This window comes from Leptopilina heterotoma, unplaced genomic scaffold (genome assembly GCF_015476425.1).
Source record: "Leptopilina heterotoma isolate Lh14 unplaced genomic scaffold, ASM1547642v1 Lhet_14, whole genome shotgun sequence".
Lineage (NCBI taxonomy): Eukaryota > Metazoa > Arthropoda > Insecta > Hymenoptera > Figitidae > Leptopilina > Leptopilina heterotoma.
This window is the reverse complement of record NW_025110859.1, coordinates 3,267,059-3,287,915: the sequence shown is the minus strand read 5'-3', so window position 1 is coordinate 3,287,915 and position 20,857 is coordinate 3,267,059. Positions and strand designations below refer to the sequence as shown.

The 20,857-nt window shown below is 22.3% G+C and overlaps 1 protein-coding gene and 1 long non-coding RNA gene across 2 annotated transcripts; both read left to right on the top strand.

Annotated features, from left to right (window-relative positions):
* Window positions 1–72: 72 nt before the first annotated feature.
* LOC122497872 lies at window positions 73–9,910 on the top strand. Its single transcript, XM_043605240.1, has 15 exons — window positions 73–411; window positions 638–805; window positions 1,024–1,140; window positions 1,324–1,518; window positions 3,370–3,567; window positions 3,707–3,855; window positions 3,936–3,977; window positions 4,114–4,139; window positions 4,321–4,388; window positions 4,464–4,631; window positions 7,356–7,472; window positions 7,550–7,744; window positions 8,952–9,164; window positions 9,303–9,451; window positions 9,566–9,910. The coding sequence occupies exons 1-15, from the start codon at window positions 331–333 to the stop codon at window positions 9,606–9,608; spliced, it is 1,929 nt and encodes a 642-aa protein (XP_043461175.1). The 5' UTR covers window positions 73–330; the 3' UTR covers window positions 9,609–9,910.
* A 571-nt stretch (window positions 9,911–10,481) lies between these two features.
* On the top strand, window positions 10,482–17,844 carry LOC122497962. The gene is made up of 5 exons (XR_006301185.1): window positions 10,482–10,913; window positions 14,646–15,027; window positions 15,274–15,444; window positions 15,711–15,928; window positions 17,607–17,844. It is a non-coding gene; the product is annotated as an uncharacterized LOC122497962 (long non-coding RNA).
* Window positions 17,845–20,857: the final 3,013 nt, after the last annotated feature.

The window sequence follows — 20,857 nt, the reverse complement described above, 5'->3', positions numbered from 1 at the left end:
AATTCGCGGGTTAATTGCAACGTCATCTGAGCAGTTGATCCATAAACTATTTTTTTGTTTACAATCAGTGGTTTACATGTTACGTTATTTTCGTTTTTTTCAGTAAAGAAAGAAAAATCATTAGATGAGTATATTATTTAATTAAGAAAAATCTTCCACGACTGTATAATCGGGTAATTTTCAAACAACGGAAATTAATTATTAAATCGAATTGTAATTAACCTTCAAGAGTTACATAATAAAAGAATTTTTATGATTTTTATCTTCTATTTATAACCTAAAAAAACGTTATCATCGTTTTTATCGCATTGCTCAAATAAAAATATAAACATGACCATGAGCTCTAAAGTGCCATTTTTTGAATTCTATAATGGACATAAAATGCCAATGTTTGGCCTCGGGACATATTTGGTAAGAAAAAGAATTGTATTTACTATTAAAGAAAATAATAATTTATAAAATTCAATTTTACTTTAATTAATTTCACTCATTTTATTTTTCAATTTACATATGTTTTAAATAAAATTTATTTCAAAGTGAATGAAATACATTTTTCTTTTCGAGTATTTTTTAAATTTGATTGAATTTTTATTCTGTATTATAGTAATGAAAATAAATTAAGCATTTAAAATTCTAGTCCAAAGAAGGAGAAGTTGTAGAAGCAGTAAAATTTGCAATTGATACTGGATATCGTCATATCGACACTGCACTTTTATATGAGAATGAAAAAGAAGTTGGAGAAGCGATTCGAGAAAAAATTGCTGAAGGTGTCGTTAAACGTGAAGAACTGTTTATTACAACAAAGGTAATTATTTATATTTACGAATATATTTATATAAATATATTTTAGATAACTTTTCACTTTATTTACACTAACAAATAAATAAATAAATACTATTACTAATATTAATAGTATTAAATATTAATAATAGTATTAAATTTTAATAATAGTATTAATATTATTAATAATATTAATTAACTATTTTTCTAATAATAAATAAATAAATACATTTGATTTCACAGTTATGGAATAATTGTCACGAAGAAAAACAAGTTGTTCCCGCCTGTAAACAATCATTGAAGAATTTGGATCTGAATTATGTTGATCTGTATCTCATCCACACGCCAATGACTTATAAGGTATAGAAGCAAAATTACGAAAATTATTTCATGAAATTCTATTTTTGTAATAATTTTTCATTTAGAAATTTCATTTCAAAAGAATTTTTTAATTTCTATTTTCAAAAATTTATCCTACGAATTCGTGAAAAAATTTGTCATTAATTTCGACATTAGAAAAATTATTATAATTTAAAAATTCAGGCAGGAGAGGATTTAAAACCAAAAGACGCGGATGGAAATTTAATTTTACCTGACACTGATTATTTGGAAACATGGAAAGGAATGGAAGAATGCAATCGTTTGGGATTAGCTCGAAGTATTGGCGTATCTAATTTTAATTCAGAGCAAATTACCAGACTCATGGAAAATTCGACAATAAAACCCGTTAACAATCAAGTGAGAAATTTTCAATTCATTCTAATATTAATTATTGTAATCTATATTAATAATCGTTGTATTCCGGTAATTTGTTAGCAGTTTCAAGTTATAGTTGCTGTTTGCTTTTTTGTTTTCTAACTTTTTAAATAATTTTTCTTTTTAAATGTTTAAATTTTTTTAATTAATTGTACTGAAAATCATTGAATTCTTGTAAAGTATTTTTTAAAAAAAAATTGCAAATAATTTATTGAATTCATTTCAAGAATTTTATCAACATTTTTTTCAATAATTGAATTCTTTCGAGAAAGTAAAATTAAAATTGTATTGAAAGATTTTTATTAAAATTCTTTAAAATAATTGAATTGTTTTTGAAGAATAATTTATTTCAATATTCTTGAAAATAATGAAGTTTTTTTTTTTGATAATTTTTACTGGAAATTTTGAAAGTAATTGAATTTTATGAAGAATTCAATTATTTTCAATCATTGTATTAAAATTCTTCGCAAAAAGTCAATTTATAAATAATACAAATTTTCGTAAAATATTCAATTATTTTTATATAAATAACAAAATTCTTATGAGGATTTCACTTATTTTCAATATAATCTTAATTGATTTCCTCAAAAATTTCAATTATTTTTAAAAATCTTGTAAAAATTCACCGAGAAAATTCAATTATTTAAAAAAATAATTGAATTTTTCCCAGGAGTTCAATTATTATTTAAAAAACTTTTAATTCACCTTTTTTTTAAATTTTTGCAAAAATTTAATTATTTGCAGAAATAATAAATTTTTTCGCAGGGATTATTTAAAAAAGTTTTAATAAAATTCTATTCAAGAATTCAATTATTTTCAGAAATAAAAAAATTAAATTAAAATAAAATAAAATTATGCATTGAAAATAATTTAATTCTTGAAAAGATTTCTATTAAAATTCTTTTAAATAATTGAATTGTTTTTAAAGAATTTATTTCAATATTCTTGAAAATAATGAAGTTTTTTAAAATAATTTTTACTGAAAATTTTGAAAATAATTGAATTTTATGGAAAATTTCTTTTAAGTTTATAAAATAATCGTTTTTATTATTATTTGTAATTAACAATTTTCGTATTAAATTATATTAAAATTATTCATGGAAAATTAAATTCTTTTAAACAATTTTATTAGAGTTTTTGTAAATAATTATTTTTTTTTTTTTAAGAATTTCATTAAATTTTTAAAAATAATGTATTTTTTAAAGTAATTTTAATTGAAAATTTTGAAAATAATTGAAATTTACAAAGAATTTTCTTAATAACTTTTGAGAACAATCAAATTGTTTAGAAAAATTTTATTACAATTTTTAAAAATAATTGAACCTGTTAGGGAAATTTTATTAAAATGATCTTGAATGTAATAATTGAATTCTTTCAAGAAATTATTATTAAAATTATATTGAAAATAATTTGAATTCTTTACACGAATTTTACAATTTATAAAAATAATTGAATTGTTTCCAAGAATTTTTTATCATAATTGTTGAAAATAATTAATTTTTTATTACAACTCTTGAAAATAATTGAATTTAATTTATATTTTAATTTATTTTTATTTGTATTCTTTCGAGAAATTTTATTAAAATTGTATTGAAAATAATTATTGAATTTCTTAGGAGAATTTTATTATTTATGAATACATTTTAATTCTTGCGAAGAATCTTCTTATTTATGAAAATAATTAAATACTTGCGCAGGATTTTACAATATAAATAAAAAGAATTCAATTGTATCATTTGCTAGTTTGTTTATTATAATTATAATTACAATAATTATAATTTCAAATAAAAATCGTGAATTTTAATTGATTGAAAATAATTTAAAAAATTTCAGATTGAAGTTAACATAAATCTGAATCAAAAGCGATTGATTGAATTTTGTAAAGCAAAAAATATAAGCATCACCGCATATTCGCCATTGGGGCGTCCAGGAAATCGTCATGGTATCAACAATTCTTTGGATCATCCGAAAATTCTCGAATATGCAAAAAAATACGGAAAAACACCCGAGCAAATTGCTTTTAGATTTTTAGTAAGCAAAACTTGAGTTCTTTTATTTTTTTCCTCATTATTATAAATTTTATTATGTTTCTATTTTAATTTTATCGTCCAAAATATATTTTTATTTTCCGTAAAGAATACAATTTTGAATTTATCGTTTTTGTTTCAAGTTACAAGAGGGTGCTGTTCCCATACCAAAATCAGTGACAAAATCACGTATAAAAGCGAATTTTGATATATTCGATTTTGAATTAACAGCCGAGGAAATGAAAGTAATCGAAACTATTGGAACTGGCGAGAGACTCTGTTGTTTCACTGAGTAAGTAAATTTAAATTTCATTAAATTTACACGCATAAAAATGCAATCAAACGAAAATAATAAATAATTTATTATTTCAGGGCAAAGAAAAGCAAATACTATCCATTCAATATTCCTTTCTAGTGTTTGGAATTTTATACGTTACGAGTATTATTTCTTTATAAAAATTATAATAATAAATATTTCACAATTGTAAAAAACTGTTTTCTTTTTTATATCGGAATATTTTTACTAACATCAAAATACGTAAATAAAAAGTATAGAGGAAACCAAAAAAACCACAAGTTGACAAAAAAAAAAACAGAATTGTATTCAGTATCTTATCAATTATTATTGATAAGACTATATAATAGAAGTTTGTAAATAAAAACCATTAGTTAATGAAAGAAGACTTAACTTTCAGTTAAGACTGTTTTTTTAAATTCCCTTTTCTTTTTGAAAATTCCTGGAAAATTCCTTTTTGAAAAATGGTACCTTTCATCGAATTTAGCAATGGAAAAAAAATGCCGGCAATCGGCCTTGGAACATTCTTGGTAAAATTTTTGCTTCACTAATATTATTTTGTTGTAATATTTGAAGTAAATAGAATAAAATTTATCTTATTGCAGTCCAAGCCGAGCGAAGTGGAAGAAGCAGTCAAGCATGCCATTGATTTGGGATACAGATGCATAGACACGGCATTTTTTTATCAAAATGAAGATGAAATCGGAAAAGCAATTCGAGCGAAAATTCAGGATGGAACCATTAAAAGAGAAGATATTTTTGTCACTACAAAGGTAATGTATATTCAGGGTGTCTACTAACCGGGAATTCCGGGAAAACCGGGAAATAACCGGGAATTTTATTTGACCGGGAAAAACCGGGAATTAGCCGGGAATTTTATACCGAACCGGGAATTTTTTCACAAAAATTAAAAAAGTTTTATTATTTTAATTTGTTTTTAAAAAATCAATTTTTATTTCAATTTTTATAGATATTTATACTGTTCTCTAAATTTAAGTTAGTTAAAAATAATTAATTTGATGATAAAAAATCAGTTACCAATTCAAATATATTATGTAAATAAATTTTTAAAAAATTATGGAGTTAATAGAAATATTGTGAAATTCGACTGAAAATATGTAATTAAATTTGTTAAAGAAATTCATTAGAAACTTTTTAACAAATAGAATTTTCAAAGTATTTTAATTTAATAATTGATTAATAATTGAATATTATAAAGAGTTAAATTCTAATGTATTCATGTTTCTTACTGCGAAGATTAATAATTAAAATTTTTATTAGTTAATTTAAAAAAATATACATACTTAAAATTGTTTAATGAAATTGAACTTTCGCAAAATTTTTTTAAATCTAAAAAATAAAATTGTTGTAATTTTTCAATTCTATTGTTTCAAGATAATTGAATTTTTCTAAACAAATCATTGAAATTTTTTTACTTTTTTTGAAAAATAATTGAATTTTTTTAAAGAATTTTATTTAAATTTTTCGAAAATAATCAAGGGAAGTTAGTGACCATAATTATAATTTTATTTTTAAAATTTTAAGTCCCTCTTACAGTTTTAAATCAATTTTTTGCTTCTAAAAATTATACTATTCTATTATTATTTAATAATTATAATTATTGAACTTCTCTTAAATTTTTATCATTTTAAATTTCTGAATGTTCAAATAAATGATATTTATTTATTTCTTGAGCAAATTAAATGTTTATTAGATATTAAGTAAATAATTAATTATTGCTGCTTATTATTTTCAAAAAATTTAATAAAATTCTTCACAAAAATTAAATTATTTTCATAAATAATAGCATTCTTTGGAAGGATTCAATTATTTTTATAAATAGTAAAATTCTTTGCAGAAGTTCAACTATTATCAATGTAATTTTAATAAAATTGAAAAATCCAATTTTCAATTATAATTAGAAAGAGACAAGATTATTTTTAAAAACTTGAAAAAATCATTATTTTCAGAAAATTTAATGATTTATTTATGTTTAAAATCAAATTTAAATTTACATTTGATAAGAAACAAACCGGGAAAAAATTAGGATATATCCGGGAAAAACCGGGAAATAACCGGGAATTTTGTTAAACGAAAATAGTAGACACCCTGATATTATATATTATTATTATTACTTTATAATAATCGTAAGTTTCCTTTCCATTAGCATATTCTCTGCATCCATTTGTTTGTTTTGAAAATTAATTTTTGTGGGTTATTGTCAATTGTCATTTTTTTAATGTCAAAAAAAAAAACCAAAAACACTCGATTTATTCACTTCACAAAATTGACAAAAATTCCATTCCATATTTTTTATTTTCCTGACTTTTTCCTAATTTTCATGAAAAATATTTACTTTTTTCTTATCCTGCTAGTAAATTGAATTCCTGCTAGGCTACGAATTTTATTATTCATGAAAGAATTTAAAATATATATAAAAAATAATTTAATTCTTGCGAAGAATTTAATAAAAATTTTTAAATAATTCATTTCTTTCGATTAATTTTATGCAAATTTTAATTTAAATAATTGAATTGATGAACATTTTTATTATTCATGAAAAGAATTGAATTCCCAAAAAGCATTATATTATTTATGAAAATAATTGAATTCTTGCGAACGATTTATTAGAATTTTTTTAAATAATGGAATTTCCAAGAAGAAATTTATTATTTTTAAAAATAATTGAATTATCGTGATGAATATTGTTATTTATGAAAAAAAATTGAATTATTACGAAAAATTTTATTAAAATATTTGAAAATAATTGAATTTTCGTGAGTAATTTTCTTATTTATCAACATACAGTAGAGACTCCATTATCCGGACTAATGGATGCAGGCACTTGTCCGGATAATCAAATATCCGGATAATCGAGTAAAGTACGAATTAAACAAATTTTTTATTCATAATTTTATGTATTTATTTGCATATGTATTAAAATAAAACTGAAACAAACTAAAACTTTTAAAGTCAACATTAATAAATATTTAGTTAGAAATATTTAAAAATATTTACATAAACATTTTCTTAAAATAATTAAAACACTTTAAAATGCAACATTTCGTGTTTGTTGGCGGGGAGAAATTTAAAATAGAAGTTAACGGCTTGAGACCTTATAAACTTTATATTACAAAAAAAAAAATTTTTATTTTAAATTTGTCCGGATAATCGAATATCCGGATAACAGGGGTCCGGATAATGGAGTCTCTACTGTAATTGAATTCTTTCGAAAAAATTTTATTAAAATTGTATAAAAAATAATTCAAATCCTGCTATGAATTTTATTATTTATGAAAATAATGGAATAGTTTCGAAGAATTTTATTATAATTCTCAAAAATAATTGAATTACAGAGAAGAATTTTATTATTTTTGAAAATAATATTGAATTATTGCGTAAAAGTTTATATTAAAATGTTTAAAAAGAATTGAATTTCTGTGAATACTATTAATTATATAAATTAATCACATTTTGTTCCATAAAAATAATTTCAGCTTTGGAATACATTTCATAGTGAAAATCAAGTCGTTCCATCTTGTAGGGAATCTTTAAAAAATCTCGGTTTGGATTATGTCGATCTTTATTTAATGCATTTTCCAATTTCCTTTAAGGTAACAAAAAAAACTATAATTTTCTTTTTAATTTCGATCTAAACTAGAAAAATTTAATTTGAATAAAAATTTTTCAGGAAGGAACTGAATTATTTCCAAAAGATTCTGATGGAAAAATATTAGCGACTGATATTGACTATTTAGAAACTTGGAAGGGAATCGAGGAATGTTCCCGTTTGGGACTCGCAAAAAGTATTGGCGTCAGTAATTTTAATTCTGAACAAATAACAAGATTACTGGGAGCAGCGACGATAAAACCAGTCAATAATCAAGTAAATTGTATACTGTTTTGTAATATTTTCGAAAATTTAATTCCAATTAATTTAGTTTAATTCAATTCAATTTAATTCAGGGTTGCCACGCTTTTGCTCATTTCAAATTCCCTGACTTTTCCAGGTTTTCCAGGTTAAGAAACGGAATTAATAAAATTTTTAAGATTAATTTCACTTTTCGAGAAATTAGATTAAAATTGTATTAAAAATAATTGAATCTCTGTAAAAAAATTTGATTGAATTAAGAAAAGTTTTTGAAAATAATTGAAATTTTGACAAGAATTTCATTAAAATTTTTGAAAATAAGTTAATTTTTATGAAAAATGTTATCATTTATATAAAGATGATTGAAATTTTGACGATAATTTTTAAACTTTAGACCATGATTGAATTTCTGCGAAGAATTTCATTATTTTTGTAAATAATTGAAATCTTGAGACGAATTTTAATAATATTTCTTTTTAAATAATTGAATTCTTTTGTAAAATTCTGAAATAGTAGATATTAAAAATAATTGAATTTTAATAAATAATTATTGAAATTAATTAAATTTCTAGAAAGAATTTTATTAAAATTATTTTGAAAAAAAAATTTAATTGGTAAAAAGAATTTCACTAAAATTTTTGAAAATAATTTAATTCTTGCAAGAATTTCTTTGATAAATTTTAATAAAATTTTTAAAAACCATTAAATTTTTTGAGAAATTTTATTAAAATTTGCATTAAAAATAATTGAAATTTTGCGATGAGTTTTATTATTTATGAAAATAATTGAATCTCTGTAAAAAAATTTGATTATAATTTGATTATTTAAAAAAAAATTGAATTATTGCGAAGAAATTTATAAAGAATTTGTAAATAATAGAATTCCTGTGAAATTTTTATTATATAATTAATTAATTTAAAATCGAAATTTTACAAAATTGCAAATTAAAACCTTTTGAAGTTTATCTATTAACGAAAATTGTAAATGCAACTGTTTTAAAATTAAATTAATTTTGAAATATTTAAGAAAAATTAGATTTCAAGAATAAGCACAATAACTTTAGAAAAAAATAATTTTTCAGAATTTTGATCAAAATTCCCTGACATTTACAGGTTTTTTTTAGGTTTTCCAGATTGCGTGGCAACCCTGTAATTTAATTTATTCTAATTTAATTTAATTTAACTTAAACTATAAAACTTTCAATATTCCAAAAAAATAAAAGGTGGAACTTAACATAAATATAAATCAGAAGAGATTGATAGAATTCTGTAAGAATCATAATATAACGATAACGTCATACAGTCCTCTGGGAAGACCCGGTTCGACCGCAACTTTTGGAGACAAAGAAATTCCGAATTTTTTAGCTAATCCAAAAGTCATTGAAATTGCCAAAAAATATAATAAAACACCAGCGCAAATTTCCCTACGTTTTATTGTAAGAAAATTTTAAAATACTTTTTTTATTTAAATATATATATTTAAAAAGAAATTTATTCAAAAATTTGAATATATTAAATAAATTTGAATAATTCCAATCTTGATTTTATAAACCTAACAATTTATACAATTTCAGCTCCAACTTGGTGCTGCTGTTATTCCAAAATCAGTAACAAAATCGAGAATCAAGGAGAATTTTGAAATTTTAGATTTTGAATTAACTGCGGATGAAATGAAAATTCTCGAATCTTTGGAAACTGGAAAACGAATTGTAACAATGGATGAGTCAGTATTTGAATTTTAGATTTTTTTCAGAATTTTTTTTTAAATTTAGTCAAATTTTCAAACTACGATTGTAAATTTCAGTTTAAATTTATTGCAATTTGCTTTTTATTACAGATTAAAAAATCATAAGTACTATCCTTATGGAATTCCATTTTAATTGTACGAAAAAAGAAGAAGGAGAATATATAGCCAGCTCAATTAAAATTGCAAACGTTTTGGAAACATAATTGTAATTGTACATTTTACAATGCCTATTTTTTTTCAATTGTCGCTTATTATTGCTTATTATCTAAATAAGCAAATAAATAATTTTATAATTTAATTTTTATTCATAAAAATTGTTTATTTACTCACATTTATTGTTTTGTCTGTTACTTTTACCGCACATTTAGTGTGAATGTCACTTTAATCGCAACTGAAATAATAATAAACGAGAAGAATAAATAAAAAGACAATAAATTAGGCCATTTTTACTAGAATAAAATTTTTAATTCTTTTGTTTAAAATAAATTACCTCGTATTTTGATTGTAATAAATATTTAACATTTCCGTGACATTTTTCTATCACCATTAATCACACATTTTGATTTCCCACACCACTATTCAATTTTTATAATATTGTTCGCACAGTAAATTCACTTTACTAAAATCACTATGGAATTAATTAATTATTAAGAAATTAACAAATAAAATTATTTTAATCTTTCCTTTATTTTTGTTAACTTTCCGGCCCTAGAATAAAAACCATACATATTTACAAGTTTTACTAACAATTTTAAGCAAATCTTTGCGATCTTTTTCCGTTTAGGACTAAAATAAATCAATTAAAATATATTGCCGCGAGTGTTAAAATGCGTGAAAAGCAATAATTATTATTAAAAAATGAATTTTTGTTAAGTATAACAAATAACAATACAACACGTACTCGAACGTTAAAAACATTAAACTAATTTTACAGATGGCGTCACTGTGCAATTTCAAATTAATACGTTAATTAAATGGTGAGAGGGGGAGTGGATTAGGCTTAAGGCTTTAATTGTTGTAAGATTTGCCTTTTGTTGCACTTGCCTCACATCCAAACAATTGTTAAAAAAATTCGTTTTTACGGTTTTTACACATTATAGACGCGTACAATAGTTTAAATTTACAAATCTACAGGAAAAAACGAATCAAGATTGATATAAAAATATATCGGAACAAAATATTTGCGGTCCTTATCTTCAAAACAAAAATCGAACACCATCTAACCTAACTTTTCTCTTCAACAATATTTATTTATTTTCTCATCCGTTGAAATAACGCAGTATCAATAGTGGTCATGGATATTCTGAAAAATTGTACCATTTATCAAAAATCGAAAATTATGATAAGAATAAATCGAAAATGCAGATGTTATTGGAAAATGAAAGAAATTAAGTGAACACTTTCATTTCTTCGCGTATAGAGGAGAGAAAAAAAAATGGTGAGTTTGTTACTTTTCTATATTATTATTGTAGGAGTATGAGAAAAATATCGATTGTTGCCTTTTATATATTGTGAATGGTGAATCATAAAATTGAAAATAATTCCCTAAGTGGAAATGGGGAAATACGTCTTTAAAATTCTATTCAACAAGATTTGTCAGGGTCTTCAGGTATTTTTGCCACCAGCAGAAATTGTTCAATTTCTGAAACTAAATTTCGGTTTTCCCCAAAAGTACCAGTCGTTTATATTATTACGGTCTATTGTATCTAATATCTGGTTTTTAACCTATAAACTTGAATTTATTGCACGCAAAATCTACCGGAAATTTTAATTGTTAAGTGGCAATTCATGGCCATTTTATTTATATTGTATATTAATCGTGTATTTACAATTATTTTTGTTTTACTATTATTAGTTTTATAATAACTTATTTACTATTACGTTTATTATTATTATCATTTTATTAGTATCATAATTATTGTTATATTATTATTAATATTGTTATTTTTTATCATTAGATTAGAACTATTGTCATTATTGAGTAATTATTATTATTATTTATACACTGTAGGTTAACATCTGGAGATTTAATTTATGTTCGCATTTGAAGACCGTCAACTCGCCCTTTTCTTGACATGTTTGTATTTTGAATTTTGAAGTAGAACATCGTTTGCATCCATTAACGAAATGTAATGTATTTTTTCCCACGACTTGAAACAGAAAAGCGGAACATTTTACGATTTACGATGCTTTTTAGTGTCAACTCCCATTTTCAGTTTTGCCCTACCGATTTTCCTCGAGTTCAAAATGTCAAACTACATATATTAACTCTTCTAATGACTTTTTGAAAACCTGTTTCATTTGTTTATTCGGCTAATATTTTAAGTAGATCAAATGCGTTAATTTTAACTCTTTGTATAATTTTTATACAATATTTTAAACTTACTAGTTTTTAATAGAATTCAAGTTTTTCAGATGATGAATAAGTGCAGGGTCCAAAAATTTGCTTCAAGTCCAATATTTTCAAAAGTAATAAAATCCTTCGCAAAAATTCAATTATGTTTAAAAATTTTTTTAAATTCTTGGCAAAATTTCAATTGTCTTTAGAAATAAATTATTTCTTGCTAAATAAATTATTTCAGGGTTGCTACGCAAACTGGAAAACCTGGAAAAGTCAGGGAATTTTGTTCGAAATCCTGGAAAATTGTTGATTTCTAAAGTTATTGTGTTTACTCTTGAAATCTAATTTCACTGAAATATTTCAAAATTAATTCAATTTTAAAAGAATTGCGTTTACAATTTTCTTAAGTACATGAACTTTAAAAGATTTTGATTTTAAATTTTGTAAAATTTCAATTTTAAATTAATTTAATTAGAAATATATTAAAACACCTAGATTTAAAAAAAATTTTAATAACTAAGATTAAAATTATTAATTATTATTAATTATTAATTATTAATTATTTTATTAAAAATAATGGATTTATAGAAGAATTTTAATTAAAAACAATTAAAAAAATTCAATTTTTGAAGCAATTACAAATGATTGCAGAAATTGAATTATTTTCAAAAGTAGTGAAATTCTTCTCAGAAATTCAATTATTTTCAAAAATTTTAATAAAATTCTTGGCAAAATTTTAAATATTTTCAAAAACTTTCCTCAATTCAATGATTTTTAATATCTGCTACCTTAATAAAAATTCCCAAAAGAATTCAATTAGTTAAGAAAAATTTGAATAAAATTCTACGCAAACATTGAATTATTTTCATAAATAGTAAAAATTTCACAGGATTTCAATTATTTACAAATTATTTTCATATATTATTCAGTTATTTTCATAAATATTAATATTTTTTAAAGGGATTCAATTATTTTCATAATTAATAAAACTCAATGCTGAATTGCAATTATTTTTAATACAATTTTAATGGAATTCTTCGAAAAAAGTGATTATTCTTAAAAATGTTATTAAAATTCATCAAAGAATTATAATATAATAACCTTTCTATAACCTTTCTATACCTTTCTATAATAACCTTTCTATTTTAATAACCTTTCTTATAATTTATTCATTGGAATTTAAGTATTATTTTCAATACATTTTTAATTAAATTTTTTTAAAGAATAAAATTATTTTCAAAAAATTTTAATTAAATTCTTTGCGTAACAATTCAATTTTTTCCAAAATAATTTTAATAAAATTCTTCACAGAAATCGAATTATGTTTAAAAATTAACAAAAATTCTCGTCGAAATTTCAATTATCTTTATAAATAATAAAATTTTTCTCCGAAATTCAATTATTTTCAAAATTTTTAATAAAATTCTTGGCGGAATTTCAATTATTTTTAATACAATTTTCATAAACTTTTTCGAAAAATGCAATTATTCTTAAAGATTTTATTAAAATTTATCAAGAGAATTCAATTATTTAAAAATTTGTTGATAAAATTCTTTATGAAAATTCAATTTTAAGAAGCATTTAATTATTTAACAAGATATTTATTTTTGAAGTCAAATAATTGAATTTTCGTAGAATTTTCTAATAAATATTGATTTAAAAATAAATTTCAAATTAAAATCTTTGAAAATTTGAACTTTTTATACTTTTAATTAAGAATTTTGGAGAAGTAATTTTTTAATTTTTTCAAATGTTGAATGGAATTTTTTTTTAATTATTTCAAGTTTTAATTTCTAATATATTTTATTGAACAATGTCAGAATAATCGAAATTTTGTAAAATGAAATTGTAAACAAAAGAATTTGAATATTTAAAAAGAACTTTTTCAAAAATTATTTTAAAAAATTGACTTGAAGATAAGAATTTTAGTTGAAAATTCTAGAAATGAATAATCGTAATAATGAAAATAATTTTTGAAGAAGTTACAGTAACAAAGTAGCAAGTTTTAATTATTATATGTTATTGAATTTCAAATTTTTGAATATCTTAATTTCTATAAAAAAAATAATGATTAAATATTTATTTAAAAATGAAGCTATTGATGTTTTCAAATAATTTTCGTTTTAAAAACTTGGAAAACCTGGAAAATTCAGGAAATTTGAAAAGAGAAAAAGCGTGACAACCCTGATAATTAAATTCTTCTGCAAAATTCAATTATTTTTAAAAATTTAATAAAATTCTTGGCAAAATTTCAAAAATTTTTCTCAATTTAATGATTTTCAATATTTACATTTAATTATTTTCATAAAATAATACAAATTTCACAGGAATTCAATTATTTACAAATTTTTTATAAATTTCTTCTCAATAATTCAATTATTTTCATAAATAAAAAATTCTGTTCAGGTATTCAATTATTTTCATAAATAATAAAACTTATTGCAGGATTTCAATTATTTTTAATACAATTTTAATTGAATTCCTCGAAAAATGTAATTATAAAAATTTTTTTTATAAAATTCTTTTTGAGAATTGAATTTTAAGAAACATTCAATTACTTAATAAATTAATTATTTTTGTATTTAAATAATATTGAATTCTAGAAGAATTTTCTAATAAAAATTGATTTAAAAATGTATTTTAGTTAAAATTTTAGATAATAATAAATTGAATTTTAAAAGCAATATAGCGTGAATTTTTCATTTTTGCTTCGTAAAATCAGTATTTTTAAATACTTTCACTGATTCGAGCCCTGATAAGTGAGAAAATGTCGAAGACTATTGTAAATTTGATATTTTTTGTTTAATTAATATGTTTTTCTTTTTTTAGAATTTTCCCTGGAACTCTGTGGAGATTTTTAAAAAAATTTCAATATCAGGGGAAAAAAGAGGTCAGGATTTATAAATCATTAAAGGAATTTAATTAAACGAGAATATAATAATAATAATAATAATTAGATGATGCTGATTTTGATCTCGGGCCGACGAATACTGAGAAAGGGAATTGGAGAAAGGAAACGGAAGAAACGATGGCGTGACGATGTCGCGACGTCAAAGGTTCTTCCCAATCTTTCTCACCCTTTTTCACATGCAAGCAGGAGAGTATTCAAACTGACAGCTACTCTCATGACAGCTAGTCTACTTTGTAGTTCAAGCCACCATAGTGACAGATTTCATTTTCAGGCGAACAGATTGACAAGAAAGTAGGGCAAGTGAGAGGAAAAACTTTTCTTCCCTTTTGACAAAATTCATCAAACATAATTAGTATCTGTACAAATTTTTCTTGCACTCATAAACTGCTATTTTTACCTACTCATTCACGGTTTGAAAAAAAAATAATTTCGAAAATCAAATATTTTATCTCAAAATTATACAAATTTTGAGATGATTTTACCAAACATTGTATAACTATCGCATAATAATAATCATTCTCATCACTATTGTTACACTTTTTTCAGTTGAGAAATTTCTTCTTCTATAAATGTAGTAGAGTTATTCGATCGCAAAAAAAGAGGACCTGGGGGAGGAGCAAACTTAAAAAAAAGGAATCATGTGAACCGGATTTTTAGCAGACAGCAGCTGTCATCAATCCTTTTCGAATAAAATGTTGTCTAATTCGATCAACAATCGTAATTCATCTATTATTTTAAATTCTATTCTCCTTTTTATTCTTTTCTCTCTTTTTTTCTTTTAGAAATAATTATATTCCGCAATTTTCTATGGATATTCTTTTCGTTCGTTCAGAATCGAAATCTTTGACGAAAGTTTTGTTTCTCAACTCAATATAAGCTTTCCGCGATAATTAATTAGGTGCTATAAACACATATTTTGTATTTTGAAAATTATTTCTCTCATTTTCTTGCCGTAAATTACCATATATTATTTCTTTTTTTAGATAAAAAAATCTGACCCCATCGTCTCTATGCACATAATCGAGGAGACATCTCCTCCCACTTGTATGTGACCTTTCGAACTCTCGAAGAAAATGGACGAAGTGTAGAGAATTTTAGAAAAATGCCGCCGACGCCACCGCGACTACAGCTTTGTCATCAATCATTGCTCGTCCAGCTGTAATATAAATGTATCATTAGGAAACGGAAAAAAAAATGAAGGGTAATTTGTTTCAAATATTACTTTTATTTAACTAAAATTTTTAATAAATTTCAATTATGTCGAAATTCTTCTATAATTTTGTTCTTCGAACTCAATTTGTTTCTTTCGTTTGGACATATAATAGATAAATTATCAGTTTTTGGCAAATTAAGCCATAGAAAACAGCGTCTCTATTTTTGTGAGGATTTACGATGAACGGAAGAAAGGGGTAGCGATAATAATTATTATATTTTTCCGTCATTCATTTTTTTTCCTTCACTGTTTATGCGGAACATGTGGAATCTTATCTTCGCTGTAAAATGTTGTATTTTCGACTTGTTAGTCACTTTTTTTGGGATTAGGCATAACATTGGTCTAGTATATATATAATAATAATAAAATACAATAATTAAATTGCTAATAAAATCATAGAAAATTATTATTATTAATAATAATAAAGTACATGTTCCGGTAAACTGTTCGCAATTTGAATTTAGTTGTTGTTTGCTGTTTGGTTTCTTAATTTTTTTATAATTTTTCGTTTCAAATATTTTCAATTTTAAAATTAATGTATTGAAAATCATCGAATTGTTGCAAAGAATTTTACACTTTATAAAGATAATTGAATTGTTTCGAAGGATTTATTAAAATTTTAAGAAATAATTAAATTGCTTTGAAAAATTTTATAGAAATATTTGAAAATAATGAAATTTTTCTATAAATTCAATTAAAGTTGTTTCAAAAATAATATTGAATTTCTTTAAAGAATTTTATTAAAAAGAATAATAATTGATTTTTTTTAGAAAATTTTAAATTATTGTTGAAATTGAATTTTATGGACATTTTTGAAAATAATTAAATTCTTTCGTGTAATTTTATTTAAATTTGATTAAAAATAATTGAATTCCTGCAAAGAATTTTACTATATTTATAAAATTAATTGAATTCTGGCGAAGAATTTTACAATTTATAAAAATAATTGAATTGTTTCGAAGGATTTATTACATTTTAGAAAATAATTGAATTTATTCAAAATGTATTAAAAAATTTTCGAAAAATTGAATTCTTCAGAGGAATTTAATTAAAATTGTGTATTTTAAAATTGTTTTGAAAATAATTGAATTTGTGCAAAGATTTTACAATAAATTTATAAAAATAATTGAATTGTTTCAAAGGATTTATTAAAATTTTAGAAAATAATTGAATTCTTTTCTGAAATTTGATGACGAATTAAGAAAAAAATTTAATTCTTTCGCAAAACTTTATTGAAAATAATTGAACTAATGCAAAGATTTTAGTTCAATTCAATTATTTAAAAAAATTTAATTGAATTGTTTAGAAGGATTAATTAAAATTTCAGAAAATAATTGAATTTTTTCTGAAATTTTATTAAAATTTTGTTAAAAATAATTGAATTTTTGCAAAAAATTTTACTATTTATAAAAATAATTCAATTGGTCCGAAGAATGTTATTATTTAAATGTAAAAATAATAATTGAATTGTACTTAATAAGTGAATTTTAAAAATTTTGATAATAATAATAATAAGTTCTTTTGAATGTTCGAAACTTTAGGAAAATGAATAATGATAAGAAAAAATTTGAATTATGTTTTTTTAACTAACGGACAAAAATATTAAAACAAATGATACTTTTTGGAAACATTTTTTGTACTTTAATAATAACTGAATAATTTTCAGAAGCTGAACTTTGAAAATAGGCGTGGAAATCATTAATAAAATGCAAAAGGCGAGACGCCGATTTTCCGTCAGTCAACCATTAATCTCCACCAACTCTTGACAGACGTGGTTTCAATTTTCCTGAAATTTATTCTTATGCGCTGGGAAAATTAATCTTACTCGTTAATTAAAGTCCATTACATTACAATTTTTACTATTTTTACACTTCTTACATTGATAGTCAACAATATTTGAAACAATCATTTGAAATTCTTGAAAACAGAAATTTTCTCCTTCACTTTTTTATTACTGAAAAATATAGTAATTGCTTCTTACTTAATTTTTCAGTAAAAATTTGTTATCTTATTAAATATTTAATTAATATTAAATTTCTTAATTTTCTGTTTAAATATTTATTCGTAATTTAAAATTTTTATTATTCGTAAAATAAATTTTAGTATGACATTCTGTTTGTTGGTTATTTTTTTGTCTGAAAGTAACAAAAGAATCAATATTGTTGGGATTATTATATTTTTTACTATAGTTTTAAAAAAAAATTTGTCTATCACACCAAAAGATAATGGACTCGAAAAAGTTGAGAGTGAGAGATTAATAGAGACAAAAATTCAATGATAGGGAGAGGAGTGATTTACGGCAAGTGTCAAAAGGAAGATATTCTTAAAAATTACTTTGAAACGCGTCACTGGAAACCGGAAGTACGGTGTGAATCTGTCGTTAAAAACGACATACAAAGCCTTATGGATGCTGCGGCTTCATCCTTTAATAGCAATATATTCTAGAAGATTGACATTCTTTTTTCTTTTCATTTTGTTCTTCTAAGTTTTGTATGTACGTAATTTTCACATTGAACTTTAATTCATAATTCTGTAGATTTAATTTTTTAGATTAATTTTCTAGATTTAATTTTTTATTGTTATTTGAAGAAAAAAAATATCCATTTCTATACTTTTTCCATTATAGGTTTTCAAATATATGGGCGGGGTTCTTCTACCTGTCTCAGCATCGCACCAATAGAGAGACAGAATTTTCTACGCGTGAACGATATTTTATCTTCAAAAGCATCCGTAAAAATGGCTTTCTCACTTCAGAATTAAAAAAAAAATTCTTCGTTCTTTTTGCTGAGGTATTGATTTTAAATTAATATTTGTATTTGCTAAATTAACACAGCATTAATTAAAAATATAATTTTTATTATTATTAATTAATAATTTTACTTATAGAATAAATTATTTTATCAGAATAATTATAATATTTACAAATTAATTCTGATGTGATTAACATAAGTTCATAATTATTGTAAAATTATTGAAAAATTTACAAGAATTTTGAAGGAAAACTATAGTGACCAAAAATAATATTAATAGAAATTATTATTATTATTATAATTACTATCTAATAATTTTCTTATAAAATCAATTATTTTATTTTTTGAAACAGAATTATTTCTTTGAGATATTATTTAAATTATTATTTATTAGCTGTCGTACACGTTATTAACGATTTTTATTTCGACGTGTTAATGTTTATAAATTAATTGTTTTTTTTTAAATGAATTTATATTCATAACAATTGTAAAATTATTGAAAAATTTTTTCCGTTTTACAAGAATTTTGAAGGAAAATTAGAGACAAAAAATCTTTAGCTACTTACCATATACAATTTTAAAAAGCTTTTTTTAGATTCATTGAATCTTCTTTTTTAAAAGAAAAAAGCAATGAATCTTTCGACGACAAGAGTGAAAGAAAGAAATTTCAAAGATACGTTTCCTGAGGTCAAAAGTTACGCGTGCCTTCTATTAGTTTGAAAATTCTAAGAATGATTTTTCCATTTTTGAACTTTTCTTTAAAATAATTATAAATTCCGTTACATAAATATAAAAATGTAAATTTTATTAACAAATAATTGAATGACAAAATGTTTCAGTAAGAAAAGTGCGGCTCCAAAAAGTAATTCAGTTATAAATCCAAAGATTTTGAAACAAAAAAATTATATATTTTCATTTAATTTTTTAAAATTTTTCCTTAAATTTCATTAAATCAAAGTAAAAATTCTTTTAAAGTGATTTTTTATAAAACATTTTCGATCACAGAGACAATATTTTTTGTTTATAAAGTAGTAATTATAAGTAATAAATAATAATAGTAATGAATAATAATAATAATAATAATAAGTGATAAATATAATACCTCGAAAAAAATAATTTTGTTCCAAAAAATATTCATATACAGTTAAGTAGAGGTACAAGTTGTCATAGATTTATTATTGGTATTAGTTTTCATCAATAAATTTAAAAAGAAAAATTTATCGAAATGAGAAGAGGAATTTAACACATGCTGAAAATTTATTAGTGAAGAGAACCAAAAAGTTTTTCTAATTAAATCCAGGGGGTAAGGGATGTTCTTTTTTTCTCTCCTGGGTCGTTTTTTATGTTGCTTTGGGTGAACCAACTGTTGTTTAAGGGGAGAAAAAGAAACGACGCCCCTTCAATGATGTGTTGAGAGTTGAAAATTTTTCGATAGCTTCCCCCTTATATACATTATATAGCTCAGCAGGAGAGCCTGCTCCTTTTTATTGGGTAGTTTAAACCACGCCAGCATCCTGTGTGTACATTTCTATTGTCCATTTTTGCGCTCCGACATTACGGAGTTATTTTATTTTTCAAATTCTTCCCATTTTTTTTTACAAAATTAGAAAAAAAATTTCCGCTGGAAAAATATCTTTTTTTTTTTGTTTTCATTAAATTTATTTAATTATTTATTATAATTATTTATTTTATTATTTATTTATTATTTTTTATTTTCACCGTTTTTTTTCTCGAATGTTAAAATTAATTATTAACAAAATATTTAAATTATTACCGATTTAATTAACAGGGCTCGAACTAGGTCCGTAAATTTGCTTCAAGTCCGTAAAAGACGTAGTTTTTTTGAAAAAAGGTCCGTAATTTGATTGAGAAAAGACGAAAAGTTTGTAAATTGTGCGATATAATTTGGAGAATTTTAGAGAAATTACAAATGATTGCAAAATTCAATTATTTTCAAAAGTAATGAAATTCTTCACAAAAATTCAATCATGTTCAAAAATTTCTAAAAATTCTCGTAAAATTTTCAATTATCGTTATACATAAAAAAATTCTTCTCCAAAATTCGAATATTTTCAAAAGTTTTAATAAAACTCTTGACAAAATTTTAATTGTTTTCAAAAATTTTTCTCAAATCAATAATTTTTTATATCTACTATTTTAATAAAAT

Excerpts from the sequence above, each read along its gene's own strand:
- LOC122497872 (XM_043605240.1), top strand. The coding sequence starts at position 331 with ATGACCATGAGCTCTAAAGTGCCATTTTTTGAATTCTATAATGGACAT. Across the intron at positions 1,519-3,369 it reads TAAAACCCGTTAACAATCAA|ATTGAAGTTAACATAAATCT; the intron begins GTGAGAAATTTT and ends AAAAAATTTCAG. Across the intron at positions 7,745-8,951 it reads TAAAACCAGTCAATAATCAA|GTGGAACTTAACATAAATAT; the intron begins GTAAATTGTATA and ends AAAAAATAAAAG.